Here is a 15,129-nt window from a genome sequence, read left to right on the forward strand (position 1 = left end):
ATGAAAAAAAAGTTAAGCTCTAAGACATTGCAAAAGGCTAACTATGAATTTTGAGTTAATCTCTTTCTATATACTACCAAGCAACTCAAGAAGCACTTTCATTTAGCTTGGGGGGTACTTTTATATAGTTGGCTCCCAAATTAAGAAAATGCCTTCTTCAGGGAGAGCACGATGCTAATTACTTAGGAAAATTAGTTGTTATTAACAAAATATGTGTCCTAACAAAAAAATAAATTAACGTTCAAAATCACACACAATGCACACAAAACACATTCATTATCTAAATTACCCTTTTTTTTTTCCTTGGCAAAGTGCTGTATTACTTATATTATAAAATTTCATTCTTATTTTTTGACAATTCCATTTTTATATATGATGAGGAACTTGAGGTGTAATTGTCCGACTTACAAGCACATGAATAAGAGGGAAAATGGGAGGGTAAACAAGCTAATAAAAAAGTTGCCTGGTTATAGATAGCACAGAAAGTATGAGTGGAGAGGGCTCTGATGTCAATTATACTTGCTTTCTTTCAGGAAAGACAAATCCTAAGATGCCTCTTTGCCATTTTCATACACTCTTCTAGAATCATCCCTTTCCATCTCATAGGGTAAAAATTTCTGCACTTTCACTTTCACTTTGGGAGAGAGACAATGGCTCAAAAATATGGGAGAGAGTCAATTAAAGAGAAAACTACAGATGAAACAAACAGGCACTCTTTTCCCTCATTTTTACTCACTTCCACATGTACAATGGAAGACTTTACCTCTCAAAAATAGAAGCTTTGCCTTTCACAAATTAAACTTAATTTAAAAAATTAAAATGCATATGGTTGCTTGCAAGAATTTCATATATAACTTCACTTCTTTAGAGGTGAGATTAATTATTAATTTTAATTTCACTAAAATGATTGACGAGTTTAATTAATTGCTTGTTTTTCTTGATACAAATATATAAAATATTAAAGAAATTAATTAAGTAGTTAAAATCTAATTGCACTCCTTGAGCAACTATATATATATGTCTCTTTCATTTGAAGACATGCTCTGTACGAAAGTGTGTCTCTCTCTGCTATTTATATTATCTCTACCATTTTGTCTAAAACACACCAGATAATTAAGCAGTGAGAGAGACAGAGGAAGTGAACATGTCGACACTGAACCATTTCTTTGATCTGTCTGAACAGATTTGTTATGTACAATGTGGTTTCTGCACCACTATTTTACTGGTAAGTCTTTGATGTTCCTGTCTATCTATCGATCTATGCATATAAAATGCACTTGTGTAGGGAAACTGAGCTAAGTTATAAAAATCTTTGTTTAGGTAAGTGTTCCATGCAGCAGCTTGTCAATGGTGGTGACTGTAAGATGTGGCCACTGCACTGGTCTCTTATCTGTCAACATGATGAAAGCCTCCTTTGTTCCTCTGCATCTTTTAGCTTCCCTAAGTCAAGTTGAGGTGTGCTTGTATATACATACATATTTATACTTGTTATTTTTTACATATCAAAATCAACCAAATTTAATTTTGATAAGAATATTCCCAAAAATTTATTGATTTATATAGTTATCTCTTAGAGCATCATGCATTAGCATATTATGCTTTAGATTTGGTTCTGACAACTCCATCTCATTGGATCACCTCCCCAAAAAAAAAAAAAACACTGTGGAAATGTGTAAATTATTGTAGAAAAAAGAAGAGGTTTATAACATGGAGGAAGTGGAGGCAGATAACCCCATGGACAGGCGCAGCCCCGCAATCTGTTCTGACAATGAAGAAGGAGATAATATTGTCTCCGTGAATCACATTGTTAACAAACGTAAGTTGTTGCTTTAAAACTATTTACGATTGGAAGGATGAAGAATTTGGTGCAAAATGGATATTAATTAATCATTTGTTTTTTACGTACATACATATTATGGATCATCATGTACATTAATTATATTATATAAATAGCTCCTGAGAAGAGACAACGAGCTCCATCAGCCTACAACCATTTTATCAGGTAAGGTTAACGTCCATTATTAATTTTATTACATATTATACATTCAAGCTTGTAATTATAAGCTCAAATATACGTCTTACTTAAAGTTAATTTGTAAAAAGCAGAGAAGAGATCAGGAGGCTTAAAGCTGAAAATCCAAAAATGGCTCACAAGGAAGCTTTCAGTACAGCTGCCAAAAATGTATGCATATTATATTTACTTTTTAGGACCTACAATATTGGTCATAAACATCACAATATTATATACAATCAAACTGATAATATATGCATGTGATCATAATAATCTGAACCCTTAAATTGATTTTGACTATAAATCAGTGGGCCCATTTCCCTCCAATTGAGTTCAAAGGAGACGGAGAGAGTTGTAGCCAGAGAGAGGAAAATTTGGCCAGCTGGGATTCCGATGTCACAGTCAATGAGGTAAATACCATTTCTATATATATAATTTCAAACTTTGTAGCGTTTTCTTTCCATACCATCCTTCTTGTCAATACTTAAATAGGTGTTCGCTATGGCATTAACTTAAGCTGATAAACAATAACTTGGAGACCAATATTGTTTGGGTTTCTTTTTTATTTTTATTTATTTATATATGTATTAAACTGGGGATGAGTGATGTTTTTATTTCCGAGCAAAGTTAGATTATCACCTATGGTGATTGCGTATGGGATAACCCAAGCATGTTGGTCTACTTGAATCAGTATATAAAGTTCATGTGCAATCTCCTCATAACCAATGGTTTCTTGCCAGATCAGAATTACTGCTAGGTTTCAAAATCTGTGCCAACATTGGTGTCAAGAAGTCATTGGTTTCCGAGAATATATAATTGAAACCACTTTGACAAACGGTCACACCCTCACTGAAAGCTAGTGGTTTAAATACTCCAAAAAACAATGTCATTTTCTTGTGGTTATTGGAAGACGATATTTAAAAATTAATAACATTAAATATTGTATAATATAAATAAATTTGAAAACACACAGACATAGAGTGAGTGTGGAGGTAAATTGCTTTAATTGATGACCATGTGTTTGTAGTTATTTAAGTGGCTGAAAATAGGGTGTATGAAGTATCTGTTGGAAAATGTTTTCAGGTCCACGAAGAGGGCAATTTTTTCCACGAAAGAAAGGTCCAAAGGAATTCCGAAAATGAGCAAAGACACCCTTTGAGTGAATGAATAAAAAGGCTTCGTCGTCTAAACTTTCCATTACAATGATGTTAATTGCTTTCTGTTTCAGGGCCATGAATTTGGGTTATGTCAATTTGCTTTCTTAAGGTAGATGCCCTTGGGAAATGAAGTTCTCTTTTTGAAGGTTTTTGGTACAACTAGATCTCTCTTACTTCACTGCTGTCACTGAAAGAAACTCGATCTTAGCTAGCTACCTCAGTGTGTCGTTAATTCTTAATGGTTGTCACATATATGTATGAAAGATTGATCCTTAATTTATATTTTAAAATCTAGCAATTTCAGAGGAAAAATGAACTAAATATATGATATCTATATATATATATATATATATATATATATATATATATTTTTTTTTTCCAATGGGATAAAATATATGGGAGATATTATATACATCATGCCGTTCATATGTAGGCATTAGTTATCAAGTATGGGTTATTTTTGAAATTAACAAATTTCCAATTAGGGGTTTTAACTATTTGATAGATAATAATTAATTAGGAGATGCAATGCAGCTGGGGGAACTCAGTTGTGTATATCAAAATCATATATACGCTAGAACAAAAGAAACAAATAATAATAATAGATATAAATAAAAAATAATAATTAATAGATATAAATAATTTGTACATAGTGAATTTTTTATAATACCACCCAACCATAACACACATATATATATATATATATATATATATGTGTGTGTGTGTGTGTGTGTGTGTGTGTGTGTGTGTGTGTGTGAACATGGAGAGATTCTACACTATGCATGAAAAATAATATAAACTGTGGAACTTTTATTCAATTTTCCACCTTAAGGGTAAATATATATCTAGCTAATTAAGATGGTGTTCCACTAATCAAGCCCAATGTCATAGCTAGCTAGTCTCTCATTCACCGCCAGTAATGTCTCTTCTTGGTTAATCTTGGTGCCTTGTGGATATGGTTTCCTGAAACATAAAAGATAATATTCATATAAATACTCAACCAAAATGCAACCTCTGCCGCACAAAATATATAAATATATATTGGGATATAAGAAAGATTAGTTAGCATTATAAAGGTTTACATGTACACATGCATTAATAATAAACCTAATTAACATACGCATATGAATATTAAATCTGAATATAACCACAAAATGTAGTTAACCATTACTGTGACGAGCCATTTTACGATATTATTGAGTGTTTTTCAGAACTTAATTATATTATATGGAATTTTGGGGATTAATTAATAAGTATCTTACTCATAAAGACGGGCCTGGGAGATATAGCATGGAAGTATGCATGAAAGAAGTCTCTATTCTCCTTTTGTAGCTCTCTCCACACTGCAACTCAGAAACCAAAACAACTCTCAATAAAAATGCATATACATATGCATGCCAATCTACACACACACACACACACACACACACTCACACACACACACACACACACTTACACTTTTGTATAAACATAGAGAGAAGAAGAAGAAGAACCAGTTAGAGTGACGAGCGGTCGGATGCTTGCATGCTGTTCTAAGGCCTTTATGCATTGATCCAGACTCATGTGAAGAAGTAAGCATCTTTCAATAAGATGTTGAACCTGCAGTATAATAATTTCCATGTCAAAAAAAAGAAGCTATGATCAACTCTAAACAGCAAAACTTCCATCGTTTCCAACCGAACAAAGACCGAAAGACTTTGATCCTTGAAACTATATTGTAATTATTCATGAAATAGATAGTAATTTGGGCAGGAATGAATATATGATAAGAGAGAGGGATTTACCATCCGAATATAGCTATGTGGATGGCAATGCAAACAGTAAGGAAGAAAGTGGTGGTTATGATGATGATACATTTTTTTTTCTTCGGGAAGTAGAGAGAATTGGACAAAACAAAAGGAATGATAAGGAAGAGAAAACAAACTAAGAAAAGGAATAGAAAATTAGAGAGGACGAATGAAGGAAGCAAACAAAAGTAAAAAGTGCAAGTGAGAAAAGATATTTGAAGGTTGTTTATTTTTTTATTTTTTTGTATAACAAAAAATAAATAAATAAATAAAAACCATACAGAAAAATGAAATGAAATATTGTTATCCACAGATATCTAAGCGAAGGGCCAAAAAGGCACAAGATATCCAAACGATAGATTCACCTCATCTCCAAGAGATAAGAAAGAAAAGGATGGTTTTTTGGTAGACACAAATTTGCACACCTAATTTGTATTTTTTGGCATGCTCATTTATGTGTGTGTGTGTATATATATATATATATATATATGCTTTCCGGGTCCTACATTTTTCAAGTGCCACTGCCATGAATAATATATATTTTTGTGGTCCTTGATTTTAACCAAGTCTCTTAGATTTGGCCTTGGTGATTGCCAAAATTAAAGGTACCGGTGTTTTCTTATGAGTCTTATCATTTATGGTCTTGATGAATGAATTTTAACCTTACGATTTTGATGATCCATTGTGTACAAAAATTAGCCACGACTATAATATAATTGTTTGGGTAGCTGGAAAACCCTTTTGGGGAACAGCTCCATTAATGGTGGGATACTATATGCTTTTCTCTACTAACCACAAGCATCGATTTCTTATCACCAAAGAGAAGTTAAAATGTCCTCTTGGGACTGTTGTGACTCGCAATAAATCATTGGTGATATTTTCAAATCCTAAATTGAAGGCTTAATATTAAAATTTTCCATTGTCAATTTATATATATATAAAAAAAAAAAAAGGAATTAAAATTAACCACAAGCGTTGATTTTCCTCTTCAGCCTATATATATCTGTCTAGTCTGTGATTATTTTGTGATTTCTCATTTTGGTTTTTTTGTTTTTTATGTTTTTGAGGATATGACAAGCTAGTTATAACTATAAGTACCAAACTCATGAGCCCTGCTCTGGAGCTTGATGTAACCCTAGAAAATTTTTCGGGAAGAATATCATATTATATTCCTAAACATTGTTTTTATCCATTTTTTTTTCTCTTTCGTCTTGAATAATTGAAATGTTTAGTACTGTCCGTTATTCTTTTGTACATTCAATTGACACAATATGGTAGCAAAAATAAAGTACTAATAATGAAAAACTAGTCCTATTGAGGCGCTGAGCTGAAATTTCGATATAACGATTGTGACACATGAAGAACTTCAAATCAACCCAAAAAAGAAGAAGCATAAATGTAAAGATAGTACTCCATCTCTCGTGGAAGTTGAAATAGTGCATATAGAAGATTCAAGCTGAATATTAATGCAGGTATATTTATATTGGGATTATGTTACTTAATTTCCAAGAGGCGTAGAATGCAAGCTCATATATAACGAACAAAATAAATTCAAATGCACTGGATTTGAAATAAATTTGAAACAAGATCTGATCATTTTAAATGGATCATTAATAAACAATTAATTTTCACTCTTTCAATATTGAAGAGGCAGGGGATTGAAATTCTACTTCTTGAAAATCCTTTTTATTTATTTATTTATTTTTATATATTTATTTTTTTTATGTAACACTTACATGACTATATAGTATTCCTTTTTTTATTTTGTTACTGATATGTGGGATAGATTTACTTTTTTGTTTTTTTTTAGAATTTTAATATAAATAAACCATATGTTAAACACTAAATGGAATATAACATCACCTAACAATATATATGCTACTCAAGGTTCAAAATATTGATATCGATGGAAATATCGAGAATTCAAAATACGAAAATTTCTATGGAAATATCGAATATTGATAAAAAATTATAAAAAACGATGGAAATTTGTTTTAAAAGATGAAATTTTTTATTGAAACTTTAGAAATAGCTTATTTAATCCATCAATTATCAAATTGATTATAAAACTTACTATAAAATATTTAATGGATGTTATATTCTTCTTAGTGAATTGATTTATAATGAGCAATTAAACATTAATAACCATAGATGAATTATTATTAATAAAAATATATCAAAAAATACATATATAATAAAATTATTTATTAACTAAAATATATAAAATGATTATTACAATTACATTGTAGTTCATAAATGTCATCTTAATACCACATAGAACTTCTGGGTGGTTGAAAATCATATGTTTCTTCCTCATTTTGATTTTGAGATGTGAAATATGAGAAATAGTTATGAAAAGATGTATCTTCATGATAGTTTTGCATATAATTATTAATATGCCAACCATATGAATCTTGCATTATTGATTGACTATGTGCATAACTACTACTCTCTGATGATTAAGTTTGAGATGGTACCCATGAGTTCCTACTTGATGACATTCCATAATTATTCATTGAATAAGGGTTATGAAAATGACTTCAAACCCTCATAGATCCAAAATTCATAGAAATTGAATCTTCTTCTTATTGTGACATCTCCATCATAGATTTCTCTTTACGTGTATAGTCTTTTCCAACAGCACCGAATCCTTGACCTGCATCTCTACTCCCATGATCTTCATCCTGTGTTGTATGTGTGAAATATTGTTCACCAATAAATGGACTTAATCCAACTTCTTGGCTTGGTGATTCCCTTTGGCCCCTATCTCTTCTATCTTCTAATTCAGATAATTTATTGAAGTTATCTTCATCACCACTAGAGCTAGAGTGACTACTAAGAGTCTCAAATTGTGAATATGTACCACCTGATGGAGCTGAAGCACTAATAGTTCTAGTTGGCTTTCTCATAAGCCTTTGAAATGAATCACCACTACTAGAATTTACTTCTTTAATAATCACTTTTTGAACATTTATCCCCTCTTTTTCAGCTTGTTAAGCAATTTTTGGATCAAGATTCCCCTCATGACCATCTAAATAAACATCTCTAATTCATTGGTATATTTGGTTGCCCTCTTCATCATCATCTTCCATTATAGTTTCAAATATTATTGTTGGATCCAAGTCTTGATGATTTTCTTCTTCAGCTTCCATATCGCTCAACTTGAGTTTCATATTATAATAACAATAGACTAGTTTTTCAATTCTACTATATGCTAGTCTATTTCTTTGTTTTGTATGTATTAGTGCAAAAGCGCTTCAATTTCTTTCACAGGCAAAGGATGATGCTGTTTGTGACAAACTTTCAATGCCAATTTTCTTACTGTAGGTGCACTATCACCATACATGACCCACCATTCAATTGTTACAAAATAATTATTATATGATTACATATTTGTACTATTACATCAATTGATATTCACATACTATAATATTTAAACTTACCAGGAGACATCTCCTTCCTAGAAGCAATTGCTGTTGGTCTTGCAAATCTTTTCCTTGCATCTTTGAAGTATGTAAGCTGTAAAATAAAATAAAGTTATAAACCCTTAAAATGTATTATGTTAATAAATTATCATCATTATACCTCATTTCCAAACTGGCTAATTGCGGCTGATTTAGGATCCAATGTAGCATAGACATCGTGTACAGCCTTTATAATATTAGAATCTTCTCTAACCCCAGGTCTATATTAATATTGAGGATTTAAATAATAAGCTATATAATGTAATATATAGAGACAAGAAAGTGCCCAAGCAATGGTTAAACACACATTTATGAAGAATATTTTTTAATTTCAAAACTCTATAATAATGTACTAAGATTCTCTAGCATAAAAATATTTTTTCAAAACTATAAAATAATGTACTAAGATTCTCTAACAAAAAAAAATAATTTTTTAATTTTAAAACTATATAATACTATTGTAAGATACCCCATGGTATAAGAAATTCATGGAGAGTATTTAGTTGATTGATATAATTGAATGATATATTGTTTTCCTCTTAACAGAAAATGAAAAATAAAATTTATGAATTTTTAAAAAAATTATAAATTGTCTTCTTCAATAATATTTATGAATTTTTTTTTAAAAAAAATTTCATAGATATTTTTGAAATTTCCATGAAAATTTTATGGAAATTTTGGAAATTTCCATGGAAATTATAGATTTTTTAACCAAATCATTAAGAAGTTTATGTAGATATTTTACGGAAATTTCCATGGAAATTTTCGTGAAATTTCAGAAATTTCCATGGATATTATGAAAGTTTTATCCATTTTCATATCGAACCTAAATTTTATATCGACCTTTTCAAAAAATGAAAATATCGAGAAAATATTGAATATTTTAAATCTTGATGCTACTTAAGATACTATTTGCCAGTAGATATAATTAGGTAATAATTGGGATTTTTTTTATTTTTTTGCGGACAATCCAAATAATAATGATTTATAATAAAAGTGTCATATCTAAGTTCAATTAAACTTGATTCGAAAATCCCTTCTCTGGTTTATAAAGAAAAATAATAACCACAACAATAGGAAATTGATCTTATTAAATCAATAATATGAATGCTGGATGACTAATATAATTATTAAATTGTTAAAATTGAGAAACTTGGGTAATGCAATGATGGTTTTTTGCTTTTTTAGTTTATTTTATTTCTTTTGCGTAATTAATTGTGTGAAATTTTTTATTTTTTTATTTTTATCCCAACTGTTTTTTTTTTTATTTTTGGTATTAATAAAAGTTCATTAGACATCTTACTTTACTATAAAAAAATCATCAAATTCACCTAAATTTGTATATTATATATGTTAGTAATGTTTAAAAAATTGATACTGAATGCAATACACCGAGCGCCACCGCCGGTTGTGCATGTGGTACTCTGTCACAGAGCCGTAGATCCAACCGATCCCACCCTCATACCATTCCCTTCTGCTGCTATAGCCTTCATGGAGAAGGTTGGCAGAAGACAATTCCTGCTGTTGGAAATATGAAAATATTAGAAATTCAGAATATGAAAATATTTTTAAAAATATTAAAAATTATTGAATATTAATAAAAATAATAGATATTAATGAAAATTTATTTTAAAAAAATAAATATTTTTATTGAAATTATACAGTTAATTTATTTATTCAATCAATTATCAAATTGACTATAAAAATTACAAAAATATTAATAAGATTTCTCTTAGTTGATAATGAATCCAGAGTTAAGGTTATAAATATTTTATTATTAACAAAAAATACAAAAAAGATATATTTGATACAAATATTTATTAACTAGGATATATAAAATAATTATAATAATTATACTATATTTGATAAAATTATACCTCAACAATAAGTAGAATTCCTAAATAGTTGAAAATTGTTGGTCTCATCTTTATTATCATATGTGAAATATGAAAAGTAATTATCAAAAATTGTATAATTTTGCATGTAATTATTAATATGTCAACAATATGGATTTTGTATTAAATATAATTGTTCTTATTGATAATCATTATGTAATATTGGTTGACTGGTTGACTGTATACAAAACTATTATCAGTTGAGTTTAAAATGATACCCATGAATTAGTATATTTTTTAAGAATATATTCTTTGTACATTTTTATAATTTTTATCTGCTTTATAATATTTATTATTTATTTTACATGCATATTTGTACTTTTGTTTATATTATCATTTATATATACTTTATAATATTTATAGATAAGTTAAATTTATTATGATAAAAAACATAATGAATAAGTGGATAGTTAAACATCAATCATATTTATTAATTTTTTGACAATTTTTAAAAAAATTAAATTTAATAGAAATTTTCACAAAAAGTTTTAAAATTTCCATGAAAATAATGAATTTTTTAACAAAATTATGAAAAAATAAATAAAGATACTTGATGAAAATATTGATAAAATTTTTATAGAAATATCAAAAATTTTAATAAAAATTTTATCAGTTTCCATTTGGAACAAAAATTTATTATCACTCTTTCAAAGTATAAAATTCTGCCTATTTTTTCATACTTTTAAACCTTGTATACTAGTGCATGTATTAGTAATACACAATGAAATTGCACTTCAAGGGAAATGAAAAAAGTTAAAAGTGTTTTGACAATATACAAGATCACATATTCACATGGTTCGCCATTAGCGACAAAGTAGCATTCTATCATGCAGAATACCACCATTATTGACCACTTTCTCATGAAACTTCAACTTCTCACCTGCTCGATCCGTGTGGACGACTTGCTTGTACCGTCTTTCATGTGTTTACTGGAAAAAGTGAAACACCGGTTTGATTATTAATGCAATGTTGGTCATATAATAATATTACTGGACCAGAATATGGACGATTTCTTCCAAACTAACCATTCAATCATTTTTTTTTTCAATTATATTAGAGTAACTAAACTTGTCTACTAATTTTGTTTATAACATATTTTCTCTTTTATTTATTTATTTATTTTTTTACAACAGCAATATAAAACTAAATATGTGAACATCTTATGAAGGAGTTTTATTTTTCATTTTAAATGTATTGTTAAGGGCAACCTCCAGCAATTGAAATCAAGTTGCCAATGGAAAAAAATGAGGATTTTTTACACCTCCATTGTCCCGAAGCCCTCTCATGTGAATTAAATCCATTTTTAACCAAACAATGTGTCAAATGTTATTCAATTCATTTTTGATGAATTTTGCGTGTAGGTTTTTCTTTCTTTCTTTCTTTCTTTCTTTTTTTTTTTTTCCCCTCAACTACTAATATATATTTACATATACTTTGGTAAATAAAATTTGATTTATGTAAATTTGGTGGTCTAGCCATGCTCTTGTTATTATTATTTTTAATTATTTATTATTATTTTGGCTAGATTAAGACATTATGCATTCAGACCTTTTTTGATAAATATGATGCATTCAGACCTTAAATGCTGTATTATGCATGAACCAATATATTTATATAGTCCAAAAAAAAAAAAATTGTATTATCAAGCAGGCCATGAGTTTCATTTTTCTTAGTGTTGTTAGCAGAATGTCAGCGAAACGTTTTCCCAAAATAAAGCGGAAAACACGAAGTTTACGCGGGGAATGTGGGAAATCTTTTCCATGGACTGGTTGGGCCTCTATTGGGCCCACACAACCCTGCCCGTACTGCCCGGCCCATATATGCAATGGTAGCACCAGTTCCTTTTACAAATATTGTATTATAAATTATCCAATTTACTTCTTTTTATATTTTTTATTTAATGAAAAATATGGATTTAATTTGTTTAAATATCGATTTTATGAATCAAAAATTTTATACAAAATCATTTATTAAAAAATATTTGAATTTAAATTTTTTTTACGAAGATAATTTAAATATAAAATTTAAAGTTTATTTTATTTGTCAATAAACTACATATATATATATATATATATTTTTTTTTTTTTCTTAAAAAGGTAAAATTTTACCTAAAAAATAAATACATCATGGAACTTTTTATTTACATAAAACTATGCATGTATGTTTTTTTTTTTTTTTAAATAAATTGAAGGTGGGGATTTCATCATCAAATCTCCAATCTAAAATTTAATAAAGTAATATATACTAATTGCTAATTGGATTATCCCAAAAAGATAACTACGCATCAAAGTCAGCCATGCATTTGGTATTGAAACATACATATGGACGGTAGATTACAAAAATATACTAGAATCCATAGCCTTTGAAAAAGGGCAAAAAAAAAAAAAAAAAAAAATTGTTGGAAAAAGGTTTGTGAAAGATTTGAGTGACGTGTTAAGCGCATGTGAATTCCATTCACACTCGGCATTTGGCAACACCCACTATGATTTGTATTATTCGGACTTTGTGAGTGTGAGAATGAGATTGATTCGTAGCATGTGTGTGGAATACAAAAAACAAATCCACACACGGAGCATGTGTGTGGAATACAAAAAACAATCCATTTGAAATTTCAAAGATAAGAACCATTCTTTGCAAACCCCCCCTGGATTATCCAAATCATTCATTTCACTTTGGATCCAAGTAATATTCCTTACTTTTCTTATCCTTCTTCTTTCTTCTTCTTCCCCCCCCACATCCAATTTCCTTTTATATATTAATATTATTATTCACCGTTAACAATGGATTACCACTAAAGCAATCGCGTGGGGTTGACTATGATCTCCATTTGTAATCACTCCCAACACTTATCTCCATGTTTGATTACAATTCCCCATAAACTTCCAAACTTAGTATTGAAACCGACAATTCCATTAGGTTGAGGGGTACATGTAACTTACATTAATTTTTTTTTTTAATGATATATATATATATATAAATAAAGATGATATAATAATGGTTTGATATTCATTATTGATTCATTGGTTATAACGAAATTATGCGTTAGCAAAAATACCTTACCTTACCAAATTATAAAATGCATATAGATCATAAATAGTTGTGATATAGTAGTAAGGGATGAATATAATATATTAGGATTTGAGTCTCTAATACTATTTTAGAATCGTCTGCTTTTCTCCAGGGAAGCAGGATGTTGAATTAATATAGCTGCCTATATTGATCAACTACCCACTGTGAGCCGTCTATTTTCTAATATGTATCTATATATATATCTACACATAAATATCAAGTTGAGGAATTTCAAATTGATAATTATTGTTTGATAAATAAAATAGTTTTGTAATTAGATTGTTTTGACGAAATTAACAATGCTTGATGTGCAATTAGCTTAATTAACTTATACTAAGAAATCCTTTAGGTATATAATAGGTGCATCTATAATGATCAAAATTGAGATCTTCCGGGTGATTGAATAAAAGACTTTTTTCTTTTTAGATGTGAACAATATCACCATCAACCCCATCTCATCCTCTATCTAAGAAATGCACTAGATGGAAAAACACAAACAAACAAACTACAACAAAATTATTAAGAACCAATGTCAAAGCAACCCCAACATCCACCTATGTACACATAGAAACAATGATAATGAAAATTTTTGGCAGTTGTTATGGGACAAGTGGAGTTGGGTTGGTCCGATGCCGGTTCACAACAGCAAAACCATAAATAAATAAAAAAAGACCGGGTTTTAGTATTTGGTTAATGGTCATCTAGACGTTGATTAAACATTAAAACATAATAATCAAAACAAATAAGACGACGGAGGGGCAGGGAATGGGTATAGCTTCGTTGTGAATGTGGAAAATGGTTTTGATTGGTTCGCTGGATGGATCTAATTCCGTGAAAGAAGGGGTCTTGGGAACCGATTGTCTGTTCCGCTCACCCGCCAATAGTACCCGCCAACAAAAGCGGGACCCAATTTCTATGGGACCCAAATATTTTGGGTTCAGTCAGCTATAATGAGCCCTACTCCAATCCAATCCTTTTTCCCGCGTCTATATTTAATTGTGTCTGATGGAGCTCTTACCCACCCACCACCACCATTACCATCCCCAATCCGATCACTATTCACCGCCAAATTATTAAATACACCCTCCTCCTCCCTAATATATATATATATATATCTATCTCTCTCCCACATATCCTTATCTATAATAATAATATTATGAAATATGAAATATATACATATTATTCATTATTGACACCAATAATAATAATAATAATAATAATATTTTGAAATTGTAATGAACATCTAAGCATTATGTCATGAAAACGTCGTATTCGTGGATTTTTATTTGGTTTGTTACGTTCTCGAACCAATACAAAAACAATGTTGAATTTTTACCAGCAAATTGATATTTGATTAAAAAATAATTTTTCTTTTGAAAAAAAAACAAGAAAAAAAAAAGTAGAACAAAAAAGTAATTTCTGCTGCTTTTTTTTTTCTTTAATTAATTTTCTTATAGACTTTTTCTGCACACAAGAAATACAAACAAATATTTGAGTATTTGTCAAAATATTGCTTTTTTTTTTTTTCTGAAAAAAAGGGAAAAACAGGAGGTGCAAGTGGAGTATGATGGGGCAGCAGCATAACAAGAGAGAAGAGGGGGAGGAGAGTTGAGCGGGATTCCAGAAAACTGTTTCCCTTTCTCTCCACTGTGGGGTCCGCTTTTCCGCTTTTAATTCGGACGTTTTTGTAGTTATTTTATTTATATTTATTAATTTCCTGGGTCTATTTTTCTGACGATAATAATG

General features: G+C 29.4%; 2 protein-coding genes across 2 annotated transcripts; one reads left to right on the forward strand and one right to left on the reverse strand.

Moving 5' to 3' along the window:
• Positions 1-1,030: 1,030 nt before the first annotated feature.
• LOC125420015 (axial regulator YABBY 4) lies at positions 1,031-3,465 on the forward strand. The gene is made up of 7 exons (XM_016039216.4): positions 1,031-1,225; positions 1,321-1,455; positions 1,687-1,816; positions 1,954-2,002; positions 2,107-2,182; positions 2,320-2,421; positions 3,095-3,465. The coding sequence occupies exons 1-7, from the start codon at positions 1,145-1,147 to the stop codon at positions 3,176-3,178; spliced, it is 657 nt and encodes a 218-aa protein (XP_015894702.1). The 5' UTR covers positions 1,031-1,144; the 3' UTR covers positions 3,179-3,465.
• Positions 3,466-3,776: 311 nt separating this feature from the next.
• Positions 3,777-5,168, reverse strand: LOC125420321 (uncharacterized). Its single transcript, XM_048466892.2, has 4 exons — positions 4,953-5,168; positions 4,662-4,767; positions 4,431-4,511; positions 3,777-4,131 (listed from the first exon to the last, which is right to left on the reverse strand). Exons 1-4 carry the CDS (start codon positions 5,022-5,024, stop codon positions 4,076-4,078), a joined length of 315 nt encoding a protein of 104 aa, XP_048322849.1. The 5' UTR covers positions 5,025-5,168; the 3' UTR covers positions 3,777-4,075.
• Positions 5,169-15,129: the final 9,961 nt, after the last annotated feature.

The sequence above is a fragment of the Ziziphus jujuba genome, chromosome 12 (genome assembly GCF_031755915.1).
Source record: "Ziziphus jujuba cultivar Dongzao chromosome 12, ASM3175591v1".
In the NCBI taxonomy this organism is placed as follows: domain Eukaryota; kingdom Viridiplantae; phylum Streptophyta; class Magnoliopsida; order Rosales; family Rhamnaceae; genus Ziziphus; species Ziziphus jujuba.

Bases quoted from the DNA above. Each gene is read 5' to 3' on its own strand.
- LOC125420015 (XM_016039216.4), top strand. From the start codon at position 1,145: ATGTCGACACTGAACCATTTCTTTGATCTGTCTGAACAGATTTGTTAT. The intron at 1,817-1,953 runs GTAAGTTGTTGC...TTATATAAATAG, and splicing joins GAATCACATTGTTAACAAAC to CTCCTGAGAAGAGACAACGA. The intron at 2,422-3,094 runs GTAAATACCATT...AAATGTTTTCAG, and splicing joins CCGATGTCACAGTCAATGAG to GTCCACGAAGAGGGCAATTT.
- LOC125420321 (XM_048466892.2), bottom strand. From the start codon at position 5,024: ATGTATCATCATCATAACCACCACTTTCTTCCTTACTGTTTGCATTGC. The intron at 4,512-4,661 runs GTTCTTCTTCTT...TCTGAGTTGCAG, and splicing joins ACCGCTCGTCACTCTAACTG to TGTGGAGAGAGCTACAAAAG. The intron at 4,132-4,430 runs GTAAGATACTTA...TTTATGTTTCAG, and splicing joins TCCCAGGCCCGTCTTTATGA to GAAACCATATCCACAAGGCA.